The sequence below is a fragment of the Saimiri boliviensis genome, chromosome 1, assembly GCF_048565385.1.
Source record: "Saimiri boliviensis isolate mSaiBol1 chromosome 1, mSaiBol1.pri, whole genome shotgun sequence".
Taxonomy (NCBI): domain Eukaryota; kingdom Metazoa; phylum Chordata; class Mammalia; order Primates; family Cebidae; genus Saimiri; species Saimiri boliviensis.
The window spans coordinates 127,374,901-127,394,389 of NC_133449.1; the positions used below are offsets into that span (position 1 = coordinate 127,374,901).

General features: G+C 36.5%; 1 protein-coding gene across 5 annotated transcripts in view; it reads right to left on the reverse strand.

The window, feature by feature from the left end:
* Positions 1-19,489, reverse strand: part of TMEM131 (transmembrane protein 131) — a 237,339-nt gene that overhangs the window by 43,645 nt on the left and 174,205 nt on the right. For all 5 annotated transcript variants that reach the window (XM_074403805.1, XM_074403800.1, XM_039478717.2 and 2 more), the window contains 14 exons: positions 18,517-18,625; positions 16,579-16,687; positions 15,614-15,767; positions 15,348-15,518; positions 14,004-14,114; positions 13,783-13,917; positions 12,511-12,615; positions 11,031-11,117; positions 6,670-6,822; positions 6,495-6,570; positions 6,197-6,314; positions 4,029-4,167; positions 3,761-3,870; positions 3,227-3,293 (listed from right to left, as the gene is read on the reverse strand). In XM_074403805.1, coding sequence (XP_074259906.1) covers positions 3,227-3,293; positions 3,761-3,870; positions 4,029-4,167; positions 6,197-6,314; positions 6,495-6,570; positions 6,670-6,822; positions 11,031-11,117; positions 12,511-12,615; positions 13,783-13,917; positions 14,004-14,114; positions 15,348-15,518; positions 15,614-15,767; positions 16,579-16,687; positions 18,517-18,625 — 1,644 coding nt within the window. The remainder of the gene's footprint in view (positions 1-3,226; positions 3,294-3,760; positions 3,871-4,028; positions 4,168-6,196; positions 6,315-6,494; positions 6,571-6,669; positions 6,823-11,030; positions 11,118-12,510; positions 12,616-13,782; positions 13,918-14,003; positions 14,115-15,347; positions 15,519-15,613; positions 15,768-16,578; positions 16,688-18,516; positions 18,626-19,489) is intronic.

Sequence of the window (19,489 nt, forward strand, 5' to 3'; positions counted from 1 at the left end):
TGTATACCATTCAGGACCTTAATAATTTTATAGTGGTGGTTCTCCAAGAGTGACCCTTGGACCCCTGGGGTTCTCAGGGATCCTGTTAGAGTATCAACCACAATGTCAAAACTATTTTCATAATAATACTAAGAGATGTTATTTGTCTTTTTCACTAAGTTGGCATCTGCACTGACGGTCAGCAGCAAAAGCTATGGAGGGTAAAAATGCTGACCCCTTAGCATGCATCAAGGCAGTGGTATCAAATTTCCCTAGCAGCCAATGTGTTCTTCAGTGTCCTGTATTTGCAGTTTAAAAAAAAAAAAAAAAAAAAAAAGGTCCTCAATGATGCAGTAAAAACGTCAACCCTGGAGCATGTCTTTAATATTCTGTGGAATACGACAGGATGTATGTATAAAGTATTTCTACAGCTACCATGTTGTTTTAAAAAGCTGTCTGAGATGGAAGCTGAATTAGCTGCTTTTCTCACGGAACACTGTTTATGTCTGAAAGAATGACTGACAGTCAGTCTATCATTATTCAGACTTGGGTATCTGGCAGATATTTTCACAAAAGTAAGTGAGCCTACTGAAGGATTTGTTTTCAATGATAAAATTCAAGCCTGTGAGTAAAACTTAGGACTTTGGATAATTTGCATTCACCCTTGTGAGCTTGACAGCTTCCCAATACTTCAACAGTTTCCTGATGAGACTGGTGGTTATATTAATAAGCATGACTTATTTGTGGATAGTACATAGTAAATTGTGGCAACATTTGTAAGGTCTGCATGTCTCCGTGAACTAGTAATTTCCAAATGATTGATGTACAGTGTTATAAATTAAAAGGCAACTAAAATACTCATTCTTTTTCTAATTACAGGTCTGTAGCAGGTTAGATTTTCATTATATACTTTATTCAAAACAATGTATCATGAGACACTAAATGTAGAAGCAGATATGAGAATCTATCTATTAAGTCAGGGACCCAGTCATTAAAGAGATTTGTAAAAATTTAGAATAATCAATTTTCCTTGCTAAATGATTTAAAAAAATTTTTCATTTTTGATGTTAACCTATGTTAAATGGAATATGTTTATTATTTTAAATAAATTAAATCACTGTATTAAAGATCTGTAACATGGCTGCTGGGCGTGGTGGCTCAAGCCTGTAATCCCAGCACTTTGGGAGGCCGAGGCGGGTGGATCACAAGGTCAAGAGATCGAGACCATCCTGGTCAACATGGTGAAACTCCGTCTCTACTAAAATACAAAAAATTAGCTGGGCATGGTGGCGCGTGCCTGTAATCCCAGCTACTCAGGAGGCTGAGGCAGGAGAATTGCCTGAACCCAGGAGGCGGAGGTTGCGGTGAGCCAAGATCGTCGTGCCATTGCACTCCAGCCTGGGTAACAAGAGCGAAACTCCGTCTCAAAAAAAAAAAAAAAAAAAAAAAAAAAAAAAAAGATCTGTAACATGGCAAAACACTGATAGATGTAAACCATATAAACAAGAAACCTCTCTGGGATCCTTAATAATTTTAAGACTGTAAGGGAGTCCTGAGACCAAGTATTTTGAGAAGCGCATTTTACTGCACCGTAGAGGAACCTGTGATAGAATTCTAATCTCACTCTTGGACCTCCTTCTGAATTTCTTATTTAAAATAAATTTCTGACATCTCGAGTACTCTTATTTATTTTCCTATCTCTCACAGTGCTTAGTTCAGTGTTCTACATCTTGTAAATATGAATTATAGTTAATCAAATAAAAAAAGTTAAATATTAGCTCACTTAATACTTATGCAAATTTTCTCTTATTATAAAAGCAGAGTGGGCCAGGTGCAGCGGCTCACGCCTGTAATCCCAGTACTTTGGGAGACCAAGGTGGGCGGATCACTTGAGGTCAGGAGTTTGAGACCAGCCTGGCCAACATGGTGAAACCCTGTTTCTACTAAAAATACAAATAAAAAATTAGCCAGGTGCGGTAGATGCCTGTAATCCCAGCTACTCACGAGGCTGAGGCAGGAGAATTGCTTAAACCTAAGAAGCAGAGGTTGCAGTGAGCCGAGATTGCACCACTGCACTCCAGCATGGGCAACAGAGTGAGACTCCGTCTCAAAAAGGAAGAAAAAAAAAAAAAAAAAAAGCAAAGTGAAAGGAAGTTTTGGTTACTGAGCCTTCTAGATAACCTCCAGTAACATAAAAAGCCACAATTGGCATTTTACAAATAGGAAAAGCAAAGCACAAAAAAATTCCCAGAAAGGAGTGTGAGGTTAGAATACAAGACTGTCTAAACTTCAGTCTAGTGTCATGTCCCAGCCATTATTCAACAGAAAAAAAATATATAACTTTGACTATTACTTATGTAAGCTTGCCTTAAAGACAGACTTATAAAAACTAACTATTCTGATAAGGATTTGGCTAATATATGCCTTACAGATTAAAACATGAAGCTATGGGAAATATAGTATTTCAAGAACTACAAGAGATCTGGTTTGAAAAGGCTGATAGCAATTCCTGATCAGCAAGGACCACGTAATATGATGGTAAGGGAAAGTCTTCTGGAATCAGGCAACCAGATTTGAATTTGGCCCTGGGCAGGAGGGGATGGTGGCCAAAAGGCTTGGACCAGTTTGAGGGGGCCTTAGCTCCAAGTGTTAAGTTCCTAACACACACCCTTATATTAAGCCTTATTTAATAATGAGTGGTGAGTGATTGCTCAACCTGGCCTGAATGATAGAAACCAGTTTGGTTCCCAGAACAAATCAGTTAATGTATATGTTTATAAATATAAGATTATCCGTTGAGTGAAAACCATGCACGCTACCGTGCTAAGTACAAACACAGCCAGTAATGGGTTTAGCATTCATGGATGGCTTACAATTTAATTATGAAGTAGCCAGAAAGAAAATTTAAATGAGCTCAATATTTCGGTGCTTAATAAAAGTCAATTATGAATTAATATTTACCTCATCTATATATTCTCAGAATTTCTGTAGTTATTATTACAAACCTTCATGGACTTAATGTTTAATGCCCACAAATATGAACCTTTTACTCAATGTGCCTCACTCTGATCTAAATCCCACCTACTCTTCCTGATTTATTTGCCTCTAAAATAATTACTGGACTGCTCTGACTTCTTCAGTAACTTACCCTTCAGAGAAATTTAAGAGTAGCTTATAATTTTCTTTCACATTTACACTGATATTATAGAATAATTTCTTTGGAATAGTATGAAGTTTGAATACTTACACTATTTCTGAAGACTTGAAATTCTAGTGTTCTCAAATCTATCTTTGCCACCTTACTCAAGTTAAACCTAAAACAAAAAATGTACACATACTGATTCATAAGCAACATCATAGTTAAGGGAGTTACGGAGTGATTATCAGGTGTGTGCTTTATTTTCAAATTACTGTCTGGCAGGTTTTGAGATCAATATGACCAGATTTATAGCCTTAAAAAAATTAAAGGCTATAACTTGTAATTCATATTTTGTTCACTTTTTTAAACTAAAATATTTGAAAGGTTTCATTTGCTTTCTCTTTATAAATTTTTAGAAGGGAGTTGCACATTACTTTTTCTTGCCTTATATTGAAAGTTTTTCTGGATGTTTCACACAGTGTCAACCTAAACCTGCCTAAAATCTTCTCTCAACCTTATAGATCCAGAACTCCTCTAAGTCAAATCTATTACTGAATAAGCTGCAATAAGGCTTTTAAAAATGAATAAAATACTGATTTAAGACTACACAGAATCATTCTGATGATCCAAAGCAACACTTACCTTGATACTAACTTATCTACAAACACTGAAGGGTTGGAATATAAAGCCAGAGGAATAAACTGAACATAGACAGGAACATCTGCAGGATTTTCTAAAGTAATCTCTTCTTCCTTAAACAAAATAAGGAAACATTAAATGAAAGATTTCTATGGTTAAAACTAACAGTAACACTTTATAAATACCCTAGTATGAATTTCCAAAATTCTATATAAATACTTTATAACCCTAGTACGGATTTCCAAAAACCAATGTCACTTTGAATACTTACTGAGGAGCAGTTTGTATTAGTAAGTGGAAATTTCAAGTGCCGGGGTGAGCTAAGTATGGAAGGCCAGGAGAGCTCAGCAGTGATTTTCGATATTATATTTTTTTGAAGGTCTGTATTTACTTCAAATATAGCACTCAATCTAGAAAAACAATTTGTAAGTCACTGTATCAAAATGAAATATTTGAGTCTTCTGAACATAAGAAATTCGATTAGGCTTATGTACTTGAGAAATTTTATGCTGGTCTTGAAAAAACACGTTTATTCATTACAGTATTTTACTATGCTTGTAATGCTATATGATGTCTCTATACTGGCACAAAGAGTTGCCAAAATATCTGTCACAGATCCTCTGTGTTGTTTCTGTACTGAATATGGAAAAGATGATAAATCTTAGGAATAGTACCAATGGCATTAATGTAATCCTGCATTAGTTTAGAAAAACCTTTCCAAGTATAAATTCAGTAGAAAAAGCTGTTCTATATTAGATAACCTATTTAGAAAATTCAGGCATATGCAGGTAACACAGGATGTTCCACAGACCCTAAAGGATCTTATGTGCCTAGGAGAAAGATCTAGACATTCACAACCAGGGTGCTAATAACATTTTCAGTAGAACTAATGAGAAGGCAGTACATTGCTTGGCATATGGCTTTTTTTCTCTCTTGATATAAAAACAAACAGAATCTTCACATTCAATGAAGACATCAATAAACAACAGAGGTAAAACCTATGAAGGTTTTGTGCAGATACATGTAAAGCTTTCAGCAATATTCAGGACCTTATCTGAGTATTTCCCTACTCATATGTGTGTATAAGCCAGCTGCTTAGAATTCACAACACATTCCCAAGGACACATTATAAATGGGGCTAAGATAGCTGGAACTAAACACTGAAGCATATTTTAACCCCTAACACTATTGCTGTAGTGTTACGATCACCCTGTTAAGAGTACAGGTGTATAAGACTAGTAGCAGAAATCTTCTGTAATGCACACGTGACAAAATAACACAAAGGCAGGAGCAGGGAGAATAACACATCTACTGTGCACTTAGGACATGGTGCACAGGACAGACAGGGAGCCCAGGTCTTAGCAATGGGGTGCTGGGGACACAGCGAGGAAGACGGGCTTTTTGTGGATAGGAGGTGAAGAGGTTCCTTAGCAGCTGACCCTAAGGCAGCACTGTAAGTTATGTGTTCATAATTGGACATTAACATTTGAGGCTTGCTTGTCCTTTATAATGTACACTGTGGAAATACAAGGTACAAAGGAGAGTTTTAATTAGTGTTCTCTCAGCAAGTCCATTAGGGGAAGTCTCTTTTGTATTCATTTTAACCATCTTAAAGCAAACATTCAACTTTCTTTTGCCTTAAGAAAACTTTTCATAGCAGAGAGTTCAGATAAACAAACCCTCCAATTCAACTATGAATGGCTTGAGAATTTACAGTACTCTTAAATGGGAGCATCTTGATGCCAACAAGTATATTTCAAATTAACTGCGTGAGGAGAGCAGTTTCTATCAACTGCCATACTGTCATTATTCTAGTCAAATTCCTTTCTGAAGTACACGAAAAGATCAGATTTCTATACTACTAAATCAATACATTTTTGTTTTGGAATCCAGGTGTAGTACTGATTTGTCATTAGAAGTACATTTCCTACCTGCCACAGAAACATTGTGGAGCCTGTCTGAATGGAGCCCTGTGAGCTCCCTAACAACTCAGCACTTAGAAAGGAAGGAGGTATTGTTTTCACAATAAGCAAACAGACACTCGATCTTGCACCCAGTGTCTAGGCGGGTGTAAACCTAGAAAATGTTTTCCTTGCCTTTAACAGAGGTCAGTGGTAGGTAAAAACTTTCTTTCCTATGCAAATGGATGAGTCTAAGGTGAATACTGTAGTCATCCTACATAAAGACAACTTCAAATATTTTCTTGGAGTATAAGAAGTATCTAAAGCACTGGAGAAAAGAGAAAAATGACAGTATGTATATTTCCAAGCAACATATAGTTAAAATCGCAATTTAAGATGTCTCACTAGTAACTTTCTGAAAATCAGGCATCTTTTCTTAGCTATAAAGCAAAACAATTTAATGTAAGAATAAAATTTAGAAAGCAATATGTTTCAAACTTGTAAAGATGGCTAAAATAAATAAGCATAAACCACTCACCTATGACCTGAATTTTCCTTTATTCCTGTCCAGCTCTTGAAGAGGCTTTGATGCAAATCCCAGTCAGCATCCCACATATCTTCCTGCATGGCTACACCAGGCTGCACTTTGGGTTCAGCTAAAACAAGGACACACGTCATGACATATTTAACCTGCATCTATAACCACTTGTCAATTTTCCCTCAAATAATTTCTATAGTAACAAAAGACAGTAATGCACTTTCCAAGTGGCAGCCTCTTATTAAAACAGTATTTTGGGGGCAGTGAAAACATGTGCGAGAACAGCAAGATGACTTACGTTTGGATAGAAAAGGCAAGCCAACATAGCAATGATCCCCACACTGTAGTCCAGGATCAAAATAAATGTTTGCAATCTATAAAGAGGCACAGGAGAACCATGAATTTCAAATCCACAGAAGGTCATAAAACAAAATAGTAATCGATGGGAATTTTCAAATATAACATCTTCAAACCTTTGATTTTTTTCCTGGCTCCAAGTCTTCCTTATTGCCCCGTAATCGTTTATAGTAAAATCGCACATCTTCTGACAAAGATCGTATTTGCTGTATTTTTACCTTCTGTGAGAAGGAATTCATAATATTTAAACTTTGATGAACTATTTTCCCCTGAAGGAAGAAAGTAAAAAACAAAGTCATTTGTATATGGTTAAATTTTTTTAAGATAACACACTTTAGAGTGAACAAACATATTTCTAGGAAACCAAAGCCCAAAAGCTATTTTAGAATGTCCATCAGTTGATGATGTCTAAATTGTAATCAATAGCCAAGAAAACCCCACAAAAAAAAGAAACTTTTTTTTTCTTGCTATGGCATGTTACAGAAAAATCAGGAGGACAAATCTTGCAATCTTGTTGACAATTGATTGACGTAACATTCACACTTTCATGTTAAGATATTGAGGATGCCAACAAAGTACAGAGATAGCTCTAAATAAAGGAAATGGTCACTTTGTTTGGTAAGAAGGTTTTGTTTATATCAAGGTAAGAACGCCCTGAAATAACTGAATTATAAAATCTAAAGCCAAACAGACAAAATCACATTTTTTTCCTTAAAAGTTTTTTCATTAAGAAAAATATATATCATTTGTGCCAAAGAGAAATTAGACATCTTTTAAAATGAGAGGTTCTCAGGTATCTTATTAAAACAGCATACAGGCCAGGCACAGTGGCTCACGCCTGTAATCCTAGCACTTTCAGATACTGAGGCAGGCGGATCAGTTGAGGCCAGGAGTTTGAGACCAGCCAGGCCAACATGGTGAAACCTTGTCCCTACTAAAAATACACACAAAAAATTAACAGGTGTGGTAGCACACACCTGTAGTCCCAGCTACCGGGGAGCCTTAGGTATGACAATCACTTGAACCTGGGAAGCAGAGGCTGCAGTGAGCTGAGATTGCACCACTGCACTCCAGCCTGGGTGACAGAGCGAGACTCCATTTTAAAAACAAACAAACAAACAACCCAGCACACAGATCAAACTGTTAAATAACCAGCAATTTCTCTTACCAGTCACAAGCTTCTCTCTGTGACAGGGTACCGAATTTTAAATTAAAAAATTACATGATTTATGTAATCTTCAAGAATTATATTACAATCTTTCTTTTGGCTGAATACAAAATTTAATTTTTGTAGATTCATCCTTATTTGAAGAGGTCTCTAAAATGATTAAATCCACTTTTTAAACATTTGGAATAAAAACTACAGAAGTGAAGAGCGTGCACAGGAAAAAGGGTGGAATGACAGTGACGATGAGGCCAATGTTCTTCATTTACAGCGCGGTGAAGCTAAAACACCCGACAGCCAGCAGAGGGCAGGCATGCAGCTTCAATGCTGATGGGAGCCCTCAGGCAGTCAAGGCACTTGGTGTACTTGGAATAACTACTTCCCTTGTGTCTTGTCTCTCAGGGGTGTGGGGGATCAAAAAAGCTCACAGATACAAACGCTACTCTCGCAATTCTATTCAAATATTAAGCTATGAGTTATGTGAAATGTTTATTCTGGGATATTGTTTCCAGTCAGTTCTAGTATTCTCCATCTGATAAAGACATTGACAGGATTTGGTAATACAGAGGTAATTTAGAATTCTGAGAAAGTATCTGGTCCTGTAAGACACTTAAAAATAATGTGAAAGCTTAATCTGAAGCTGCTCAAAACCAACTCCTCCAAGTCTCATGCTGAAATGTGATCCCCAGTGTTGGAGGTGGGCCTTACGAAAGACGTTTGGGCCATGGGGGTGGATCCCTCATGAATGGCTTGGTGTGTTCCGACCTCCGTGGTAAGGAGTTCTCACACCATTAGTTTGCACAACCACTGCTTGTTAAAAAAGAGCCTGGCACCTCCTTCTCTCTCTTGCCACGTAATCTTTGCACATGCCAGCTCCTCTTCGCCTTACAACATGAGTGGAAGCAGCCTGAGGCCCTCACCAATGCAGATGCCAAGACCATGCTTCCTGTACAACCCCCGGAACTGTGAGCCAAATACACTCTTTTCTTTATAAATCACCCAGCCTCAGGTACTCCTGTATAGCAACACAAATGGATCAAGACCAACGTCTTGTTTTTATATACATGCTTTCTCACCTATTCCACTCATGGGCCTTTTCACTGTGTCATCTTGCTGTCTTCTCAACTGAACTATTGCCTCCCAGGATTTACACAGAGATTAAAGACATCACTGATTGAGAAGGTAATGGAAGCAAGAAACATGGCTCTTTCGGATAAATAACAAAGTCAAGAGTTTTGTATAGTCAGTACAAAGTAGAATGACAGGAAGATGAGGGTTTAATTAAGACCCAAACTTAAATGTGATGAAACTAGTAATTAAAAAAAAAATTTTTTTTTTTGAGATGACGTCTCACTCTGTCACCCAGGTTACAGTGCAGTGGCCCAATCTTGGCTAATTGCAAACTCCGCTTCTCGGGTTCAAGTGATTCTCCTGCTTCAGTCTCCTGAGTAACTGATATTACAGGTATGTGCCACCATGCCCATCTAATATTTGTATTTTTAGTAGAGATGGGGTTTCACCATGTTGATCAGGCTGGTCTCGAACTCCTGACCTCATGATCCGTCTGCCTCAGCCTCCCAACGTCCTGGGATTACAGGCGTTAACCACTGCACCTGGCCAAAATTTGTATTTTTAAGAAGCTAAATGTTGAATTTAGGTTTTATTGAACAGGTTGAGTATCCCTTATTTAAAATACTCAGGGCCAGAAGTATTTTAGATTTCATACACATATTTTTTATTTTGGAATATTTACGTATATATAATGGGGTATCTTGGGGACAGAATCCAAGTCTAAACATGAAATTCATTATGTTTCATATACATCTTATATGCACAGCCTGAAGGTAATTTTATTATAATTTTGTGCAAGAAGCAAAGTTTTGACTGAAACCTGTTACATGAGGTCAGGTATAGAATTTTCCACTTGTGATTTAGGAATATTTTGGATTTCATTTTTGGGTTAGGGGTGTTCAAACCCACTATTGTCTCCTACCACTAGGATATGAGACACTTTTACGTTTGCTCCGGTATTCCTGAATGGACTGCATCACCTTCTTGCAAAAGACAGTGTCTTCTCCTGGTTTTCCCACTTCTTTTGTCCTTGTTCTCCAGGCTCAAACTCTAAGCCATATTCCTGCCTCCTCTATCTATACCCCTCCCCATACTTGTTTCAGTCTGTAGGACCTCTTTAGGATATAAGCACAGCTGAAATGACTCACCTGCCATATCTCTTGCCTACATTCCCTCTCCATCATTTGTTCCTTCATCCATACATTATGTACTGTCTGCTATTAGTACATACTATGTACTAAGTGCCTCATCCCTTTCCTAAAGGATCTCAGACTCTCACTGAGGAGGCCAACTTATAAGGAAATATTTATAGCACAGTATGAGGCTGCAACAAGAGGGGTAATTTCAAAGTATTCTAGGATTACAAATGAAACAACCAGTACTGTTGAGAGGAGTCAAGAAAGCTTCAGAGAGGAGATGACAATAGAATTGAATCTTGAAAGACACACAGGAGTTCTTTGAAGGGAGGAGAGAAGGAAGGGCATTCAAGGTGGAGAAACAACAAAGGCTTGGAGGTATGAAGGGACTTTATTGCCTCTGCCACAGCTATATGATCAAACCTCCCCCCAGCACTTTTCGCGTGGACTCTGGCCAGTCTGTGTGTTGGCTTCCAGGCACTCTACTGTCACTTTCATCTGTATCCTCTATTTCTTTCTGCAGAGAGCCAGTCTTTAAAGCTCAGCTCTGATGATGTTAAGTCTCTGCTCAAAAACTTCATATTCTTATGCACTTAAGTGCATTTAATTTTTTTCCATGTTAACACCCTAATATACCATTCCATTTTCTCTCTTACAACTTTTCTCCATTCTTGCCAAACTGGACAACTCACTATTGCCTGAACCCACCTCAGACTTTACCGACTCTGTATCCCTGTTGAGCTTGCTCTCTGGCCCTGGATTCCCATCTCCATCTCTGACAGAAGAAATTCTAAGCTGGCTCCCACAGCCCCTGCATCAGTGAGATGTGTATTTCCTTCACAGCATTTATTTTCACTCCTCTAGGGCAACTTCTACATTCTGCTTTACAGCCCTGAATTGTGTGTCCATTTTCCTTTCTAGATAGAAAACCTTTTGAGGAAAAGGACTGTATCTCTTTAAATCGTCTAAAGAACCTGGTATACTGTCTTTAAAATAAATGACTAATAAAAAATAATTGACTTTACTGTAAAATTCTAAGAACACAGAGCTAAAGGGAAAGGCAAAAAATGAGCAACAAAAAAAATGTGTGTATTAATGGTCTTACTGGAAAGGAAGGTGGAAGAACAATGTGCTTAGGGAAGCAGGTCAGTGAGCCTACTGCAATCACAGCCTTCACAGGGATTGTCAGGATCTGTGGAGTCAAGAAGATGACAATAAGTATTTAAGACTTAGCCTGCTCTTGACAACTACTGTATTGTATTCTGGGGTTAATCTAATTTTGGTACTTGTATTGACAATAACCAGCTCCAAACCAGTATTAAAATCACCCATAGATACTGTTTAATCTGTCCAATGTACTCATTAAAAGGTAATGAAATATAACACATTTCCACGGATTTCTCAGTGATTCACTGAAAACATGTAAAATAGACTGAAAAAAGAAATGAAGACAGGTTTTTTAAAATACAAATATTTTTGAATTTCAAAATACCAATAATCTATAAGATAGATTTTAAAAAAGAAAGTCACCAAATTGTACTCCTAAAACAATATATGTAAAATCTGGCATTTCTAGTTATTTGAAAATTAGAGGGGATTCATGATAGAGCCTGAACCCCCTCTGGCTCTATTTTTTGATACAGAAAAAGACATCAACCTAATTTTTAAAAATGCACTGAACATTATAGAGTTAAATTCCATCCCATACTGTAACTCACAAAGCTACTTTTCTAGAATATTTTTCTTAATTCTTATTTTCACCCATATTAACAAAAATTTATCTTAAATCTGAAATGTACTTATTTATGTCTTGAGTGATAACTATGAATTCCTCATTTTTGGAGGTAACCAGACATACTCTCAACAAATCACTGATTATAAAATGGCCAATTCTGTTTATTTCATAATTCCATTTTTTTTTCACATGGAAGTCGTTCGTGTATACTGAAAACATTAATGAGGGCAAAGGTGGCAACTTGTTGAATTTAGCAGTGCTTGACTTCCCTAAGGGCTTTTAAATATAAAATTGAAAACATTTAGGTTTGGTAGAAATACATCCATTCAAAAATCTTACTGAGTGCATAATAAACGCCACAGAGAATATTTTAATTAAAAGCTTAAAAAACATTTAGTCCCTTGACTTTGAATGACTTATGCAAATGTAAACATGAGCACTCAAATTAAGACATGATCTCCTGATTTTATCCTCCTTTTCAGAAATACTAGACCCTGACTGCTATTTATGATTGCAGGAACAATCAAAGATATCTAACTCAGGACACTTAGGATCTGTAAAATGATATAACCGTCTGCTTAAGCAGGTTTCTAACAAAGCAATTCTAAACGTGCTAAAGGCATTTTTCTGAAGTTGCTTTTTAGGTTAGGAGGTTTGGATTTTATGACAAAACTAAGAGTCTATGAACACCAATTTTCTATAAACTATTATTGAAAGCTCAGTTTTTAAGGTATGAAAGTGGTAAATGTAACTTTGTGAGTAAACTTAATTCTCTGCTTTCATAAAAACAAGAAAGAACTGACTTATTCAGAAAAACTCCACTGCCACGAATCCGCAATAAAGTCCTTACCTCATAGTCTGTTGTGATCTGGATGGCTCCATCATGAATCCCCTCTAATTTTTTTGCAGTAAGTTTGACTCTGAAGACTGCAAAATAGCCTGAAGCTAATGTAACCTGTAGATAGGTGAAATATTATTCATTAGCCTTGTTAATTGAAGTTTCCTATTAAAATGGAAATGAAGGCTATAATGACAAAATGACTTCAAAATCCTAACATGTACCAGTATGACACTGAATTACCATATCACTGTGTACAAATATCTCAAAATAGTGCCCATCCCTTGATATTTCTCTACTACACTTGTTCCGTAGGTCACTGAAAAAGCTGGTTCCCGAAGAGGGAGGGGTGTGGTCCTCTTGCTAATAAAGCTCCTCACTCTTCACCCATGGACCTGTATGGCCAAAGGGGCTGGATCAGAGGGACACAGCCTTCCACCAACCTTTCAGGCACATTAGAGCCTCGAATGTATACACAGCTGGCTCTGCTTCAAGCTCTGGAATGTTAATATTCGTATCTTCAGGGCAGCTGAGGCTGGGTATAACAGAACACTAGACCTATGGCATTCCATGGAAATGCATTTGTCAGTACTCTCCGTATATAAGGATATTTGCTTTTCCTTTTGTGAAACTGCCCCCCAAGAGTTCTATTCTAACCTGCAGATGAGATATCTGATACTCCTTCTCACAGAAGGTGATTCTAATTCTTTTCCCAGTAGGTATAAACTCCAATTTCCCCTTTCAGTAGTGGTGAGGACTGAAACTAATATATTTGTTTTCTCTTGTTGGTGCTCTCTTACAACCAACTATAACATGTTTATTAGACAGTTAGAAATATGTGGGTAGATTCGCAGTGATCACACAATGTTCGCCTCACTGATACTGAGGCAGTATCTGGCCAGACATATTACTGTATAATTGAAAATATTTTCTACCAATGTTCAGGGCCATCTCTTTTTCCCAGTAAACTCAATGAACACCAGGTTGGTTTAGTACCCATGGGAATTCTCCTGTAATGACATGTGTGTTACAAAAGATAATTTAAAATTTGTGTGTTACAGAACTTTTTATGAGAAGGCAGGATTTAACCTCTTTGGGTTTCAGTGCTCTCATCATAAAAATAGGGAATTGAATTATATTGCCTATAAGGTCCTTCTAATAGCAAATAACCAACACAATTATAAACTGCATAAAAATAATAGTGACATATGTAACATAGCAATGGTCTTCCATTTGCAGTTTAGACATCCATCTTAGTTTAAGGAGACTATAAAGTTTACTTACCGATGATTGGTCTGATAAAGAGGACTTTTCAAACTCTGGCAGGTTTGAAATTATTGTAGTTCTGTTGCCTCTTTCCATAGCTACAAGTTCTATTGATAAACCATCTCCTATGATATGCCAACTTTTTATAGCCAACTTTAGAAAAAGATATGAAAATGATTATCACAACGCAAGCATAAAATCCTTAAATGTGATTTCGAATAAAAACAGATTGCTTTTACCTCAATTGGATTGCTGTTTATAATTGCAAATAAAATATTACTTGCTTCTGTAGCACTCAGTACTCCAAAGTCTATGAAACGTTCCTCTATTTTGGGGGGCAATACAAAGTACTAGAAAGATATAAAAGAACCAGATTAAACAAAAAGTCATATTGATGTAACAATATTACCTCTATTAAAGATGTATTAAAGTTCCCCCAAAATTAGCTGGGCATGGTGGTGTGCACCTATAATCCCAGCTACTCAAGAGGCTGAGGCAGGAGATCATGCCACTGCACTCTAGCCTGGGCAACAGAGTGAGACTCCATCTCAAAAAAACAAAACGCATGTATTAAAGTTCCTATGCTTTCCGTATATATTCATAAAACCACACATATATATGACATAGTTGAAGGCTTTGTATGATGAAAGTCTTTCGAGTAATCCAAATGAAAACAGCCATGGCTTCTGCTGAGCTGCTATTCCTCCTCTGAGGGCACATGAGAGGCAGGAAGCTAAAGTATTAGGAGAGGTTAAATGGAGCCCTAGGTGATTGGGCAAAAAGCATGTGGTCTCAGCAAGCATCACCAATGATCACTGAAACAAAATAACTGAAGCAGGAGCAAGACATTACTGAAGGTCTCTCCAGCTCCTAAATTCTAATCAATGCCAACTATTTAAAGGGCTACATTTCTAGATGTCCTAGCTTTCTTTTTATCTTTCCTGATGTCCTAGCTTTCTTTTTATCTTTCCTAACAGTTTTATCTCTTATTTAAGCTTCTTTCATTGGTCACTCTCAAGATAGCTTTGTTTGGATTTCTTCCTCCGCTTATTTTCTATACCAGGAGTACCTTCATTGTTTCCTTCTGTGTCATATATATCTTCCAACCTTGTGTCTTTACTACCTTATTTTCTACTTTACTATCTGGTTCTCTTCTTTGTCCTGATACTTCTTGGTTTTAGGTATCTCTTTTCTACATATAACCCTCTTCACCTTCCTTGTATTCTTTAATTCCTACCTATCATTTTTCTTCCATTTAGTTATTTTCTGGATTCCCCATTATTACAATAGTTGAAAAGCATATCCAAGAGAAACCAGAATGTGGAAAAGATCTAAGCAGAGACTGTAACTAGAGAAAGCAACTGTATCACAAGACAGAGCTGCTGGTTTTCCAGCAAACTAACTAGTTTCCAGTAAAAATAGTTACCTGGAGAAGTAAAAATTAACTAGGAGAATTAGATAAATTTGCAGAGCACAGATACTGGGGCAAACTGTAAGAGTATGCAACACAATTGCCTAATAAGATCTGAAAACATTAAAGGTGGGTAGGGAGTTTAAATGCTAAAGGTAGATAATATACTTACATCTAAAAAGCCTGTGTAAACCCGCACAGGTAAATGAAATTTAGAAGCATTGGTAATAAGTAAAATGTTGTTATCTATGTGCATGGATGATGTGGAAGGCATAAAAAGCAGGGTAAAAATGTATCCTGATTCATTAGGAAGAATTAAGACAGGTTTGCTGAAGTTATGAACCTGGGAAATGAAAGAAGAGAAAAAAAAACAAAGCATCAGCATCACCTAGTTGACAGACCAAGGGAAATTAAACGTATAAGCGCTCCTGGACATACTTTAAACATTGTTTTGGCTTCTTCTGGTAGCAACACATCGTGAATGAGGATTGAAAAACTGAAAGTGTTAGTAAGGTAAATTGGCCTTTCCACAGGATCAGCAGGACTGTCTCGTATGTGAAATAATGTTGCAGCGTGATCAAATCCCAAATAACTGTTCAAAAAAAAAACAAGAAGAACAAAATAAATCATTTTTATTTCCATGTGTTAATTTAAAATCTAAGTTCGTTATGAGTAGTAATTTACATTTAGCATTAGGAATTGTATTAAAGAATTAGAGCCGTATTATCGTGATTGACTATATAATTTAAAACAAAATTTAGCTTGCAAAATATTGAAATCTAATATAATGAACCATTCTCTAATGAATGATATGACTCAAACAATTAGAATAAAAAATGTATCAACAGAAAAAGCTTTACTTTACTTTGAAAAAAATCATGTTTACCAGTGAATTGCAAGGAGCTTCGTTAAGATGAATCTTTGCTAAGTTGTGTATTAAACTATTATTGATTAAAGTGTAATTGAAAATGAACATGTCACTTCCCATTTATAAAAATTTATAATTCTAGAAATGCTTATGAATTTATAAAGAAATATAAAGAATTTTGTTTCAAGTGCCAAAATAGTTTAATAACAGGACACAATCACTTACATATTACAAACAAATGACAGAAAGAAAATGGTTCAAATGATTTAAATACTATCTAAAAATCAGATTACTGAATCATTAAGTCTTCATTTAAGCCCAAATCTTATCATCCCACTTACCCTTTTCTTCTAAGGAAGTAAAACATACACAAAATATAAGAGGTTTTCTCTTTTATAATTGAGGCTGTTCTTTTCAAATATAATTCCATCAAGTTTATGTGAACATGGCTAGTATTTCTGCAAGTCATTTAGTAGGAAAACATAATTTGCTGATTAGCAAAAAGTTATAAAACCTATTTTAAAAAGAAACTCACCCATCTAAAACTTCTGCTTGATATGGTATTTCAAGTTTAGAATAACTCTTTTCCTTTGCTTTAACTGTTATTTTCCCAGAAAATTGAGATGGTTTTTTTGCCTTTGATGCTGAAAGGAAGCATAAAAAATAATCTGTTACCTTTTACTACCAAAGAGAATTAGTGACTTTATGTAAATTGACAAAATCTTAAACAAGTTGAGCTTCCAGATTGGCCAACAGAATACTTTTATACTATTTTAAATGAAACATCACATTTTTCATACAAAAGGGGGAAAATGTTTTATTTTTCCTATAATAAGATACGCAGATAATGAATTAGCCTAGCTAATTAGCCTAGCTGGTGAGCACGGTTCAGGAGGCAAAACACCATATCTAAGCTGCTTTGCTGTAGCTACAGGCTTTAGCTTTACTTACAGCAGAATTTCTCATCCTTGGCACTGTTAACATTTCAGGCCAGATGAATTCTTTCCTGCAGGAGATGTTTTGTGTACGGTAGTACGTTTAGCAGCAACCCAGACACTACTTGCTAGATGACAGTAGCATCCCTGTGGCTGTGACTATCAAAAATGCCTCTTGACAATGCCAGATATCCTCTTGGAGGCAGAATTACCCCCCATTTAGCCCTGCTGATTTACACTTGAACTGAGTAAGAAGTAACATTTCTTGTATGGCCAAAGTCTTGCTCTATCACTAATAAAGTGGCATGGTATAAGAAAAGCCAAGAATTAAGAGCTCTTACTTCTCAACTCAGCCAACCAGGAAACTCATGGTATAAGAAGAGATAAATCCCTCCAGCCATCATATTAAATTGTCCTCACAGATGAAGTAAAATCTTTAGATTTTGTAGCGGTTTTAGATAATCCTGGCTGGGTGCAGCACCTCACGCCTGCAATCCCAGCACTTTGGGAGGCTGAAGTGGGTGGATCACCTGAGGTCAGGAATTCGAGACCAGCCTGGCCAACACGGTGAAACCCTACCTCTGTTAAAAATATAAAAATTAGCCAGGTGTGGCGGCACGTGCCTGTAATCTTAGCTACCCAGGAGGCTGAGGCAGGAGAATTGTTTGAGCCCGGGAGGCGGAGGCTGCAGTGAGCCGAGATTGTGCCACTGCATTCCAGGCTGGGCTCTATCTCAAAAAAAAAAAAAATCCCATCTTGAATTACAGAAATTGATTCAGTTGGGTGCAATCTAGATACCCATTAGATGGTTCTTTTCAAAGAAATAAAGAAGCTGTTTATGTTTATCCTCTTTAAAAGACTTCAGGAACACTTCCCATTTATGTGAAAAATTCATATGTGAATTCCGCAAATGTGTGGTCATCCAACCTCAAGGCAAAAAGAATGCTCCACTGAAGTGGGCAAAACTGAATAAAAGCATGTTACAAAAATGGCATAGTCTGGCTTTACTTAACATTTCAAGTATCAAAATGTATACTACACACATTAGAAATAATAGCTAACTGGATAATTCTGCCATGAAGTCTATTATTTTAGCTTAAGCAGGGCCATCTGCTTTGCCTATAAAAGCCAATATATGAAAATATTACAAACAATACTTTTTATTTTTGCTCTCAAATTGAAATATGCTTCTGAACTTCGAATATACTGTAACTTCATAACTAAGGCAAATTAAAATAGATACATGTGTAAAAGGTCTAGCCCACACTATGGAAATGATTCTAATCCTAATGTATTTGCTAATGTTTTTCTATTGCTAATACTGATTTAGCTTTATAAAGTTATGGTATTTTCTCTCATGAATCAATCAAGAGTTCATGACAGTTTTCAGGGGAAAGGAAAAAAAAAATCAACCTAAGCAGTAATATAAATTCTAATGGTAAGACAGTTTGGATTTCTATATTAAGATGTCAATATAGATGCTTTCTAGTTTATCAAAATAACATCACTCTATCAGAGAGAAAAAGGTGAATACTTGCCATCAAAACTAATGCTCGCAACCTTGGTGTATTTACTTTCTGAGGCTTTTAATGTAATTGGTTTAAAGTGTACCGTTATAGCATCATTTTGTGGTGTAGGTCGAATACTCTGCAAAGAGAACAAAAATACACAAATGGCATTATTTCAGTCTAATGGTTCAGTTGCCTTATACTGGAAAGGATACTGGAAAAGTAAAGTGGACTCTAAATTTGAAAAGTTTAACTTATGTTGTCTCTTTAAATGGAGTAGGCCACACTGGAAAAACTTGAAATTAATTTCATCATAATATCTTTAGAAGAGAAAATGAGCAGAGGAAAACAGGCATGACAGATTTATAAATGTAAGTACCTGAAGACCAACTACATTGGTTGTGAGTACATAAAACATTTAAAAAAGGTAATTACTTTGCAAATGAATGCCTAATTCATACACCAGAGAAGGCAACATAAAAAAGACTTATGGATCCCTCTTAAAGAAATTCACAATACTGAGGTAATATCTGAACCATATGATGGTGAAGAATAAACATGAACTTGGAGCTCATGCCTCAGTGCCAGGGTAGTTTTGCACACTTCATTTCTAATGGCATTTTTGGCATTTTGCTGTCCAGGGAAAGGGCTACACTGTTGGCTATGAGATTGAGCAGTGAGGAAGGCCACAGGGATGTTCAGCGTGGAAGTCAGAAAGCTTACATAAAAACAGGAAAAGCTTGTACTTGGAGAGCATGCTTTTAAAAAATACATTTTAAGGTATAGTTATTTTTTATTTCCTCACTGACATAAAGCCCTTTCAATTGGAAGGGACTTAAAAGATTCCAACCTCCTTCTCTGTTTTACTAACGAAATGTGCAACATGATGTTTCAACAGCTAGGCATCAACAGGTCGTACTGAAACAAGGACTCCTGACTTGGTGTAGGGCCCTTCATCTGACATCCTGTTACGCAAACATGTATCACAAAATCGTGGTACTGT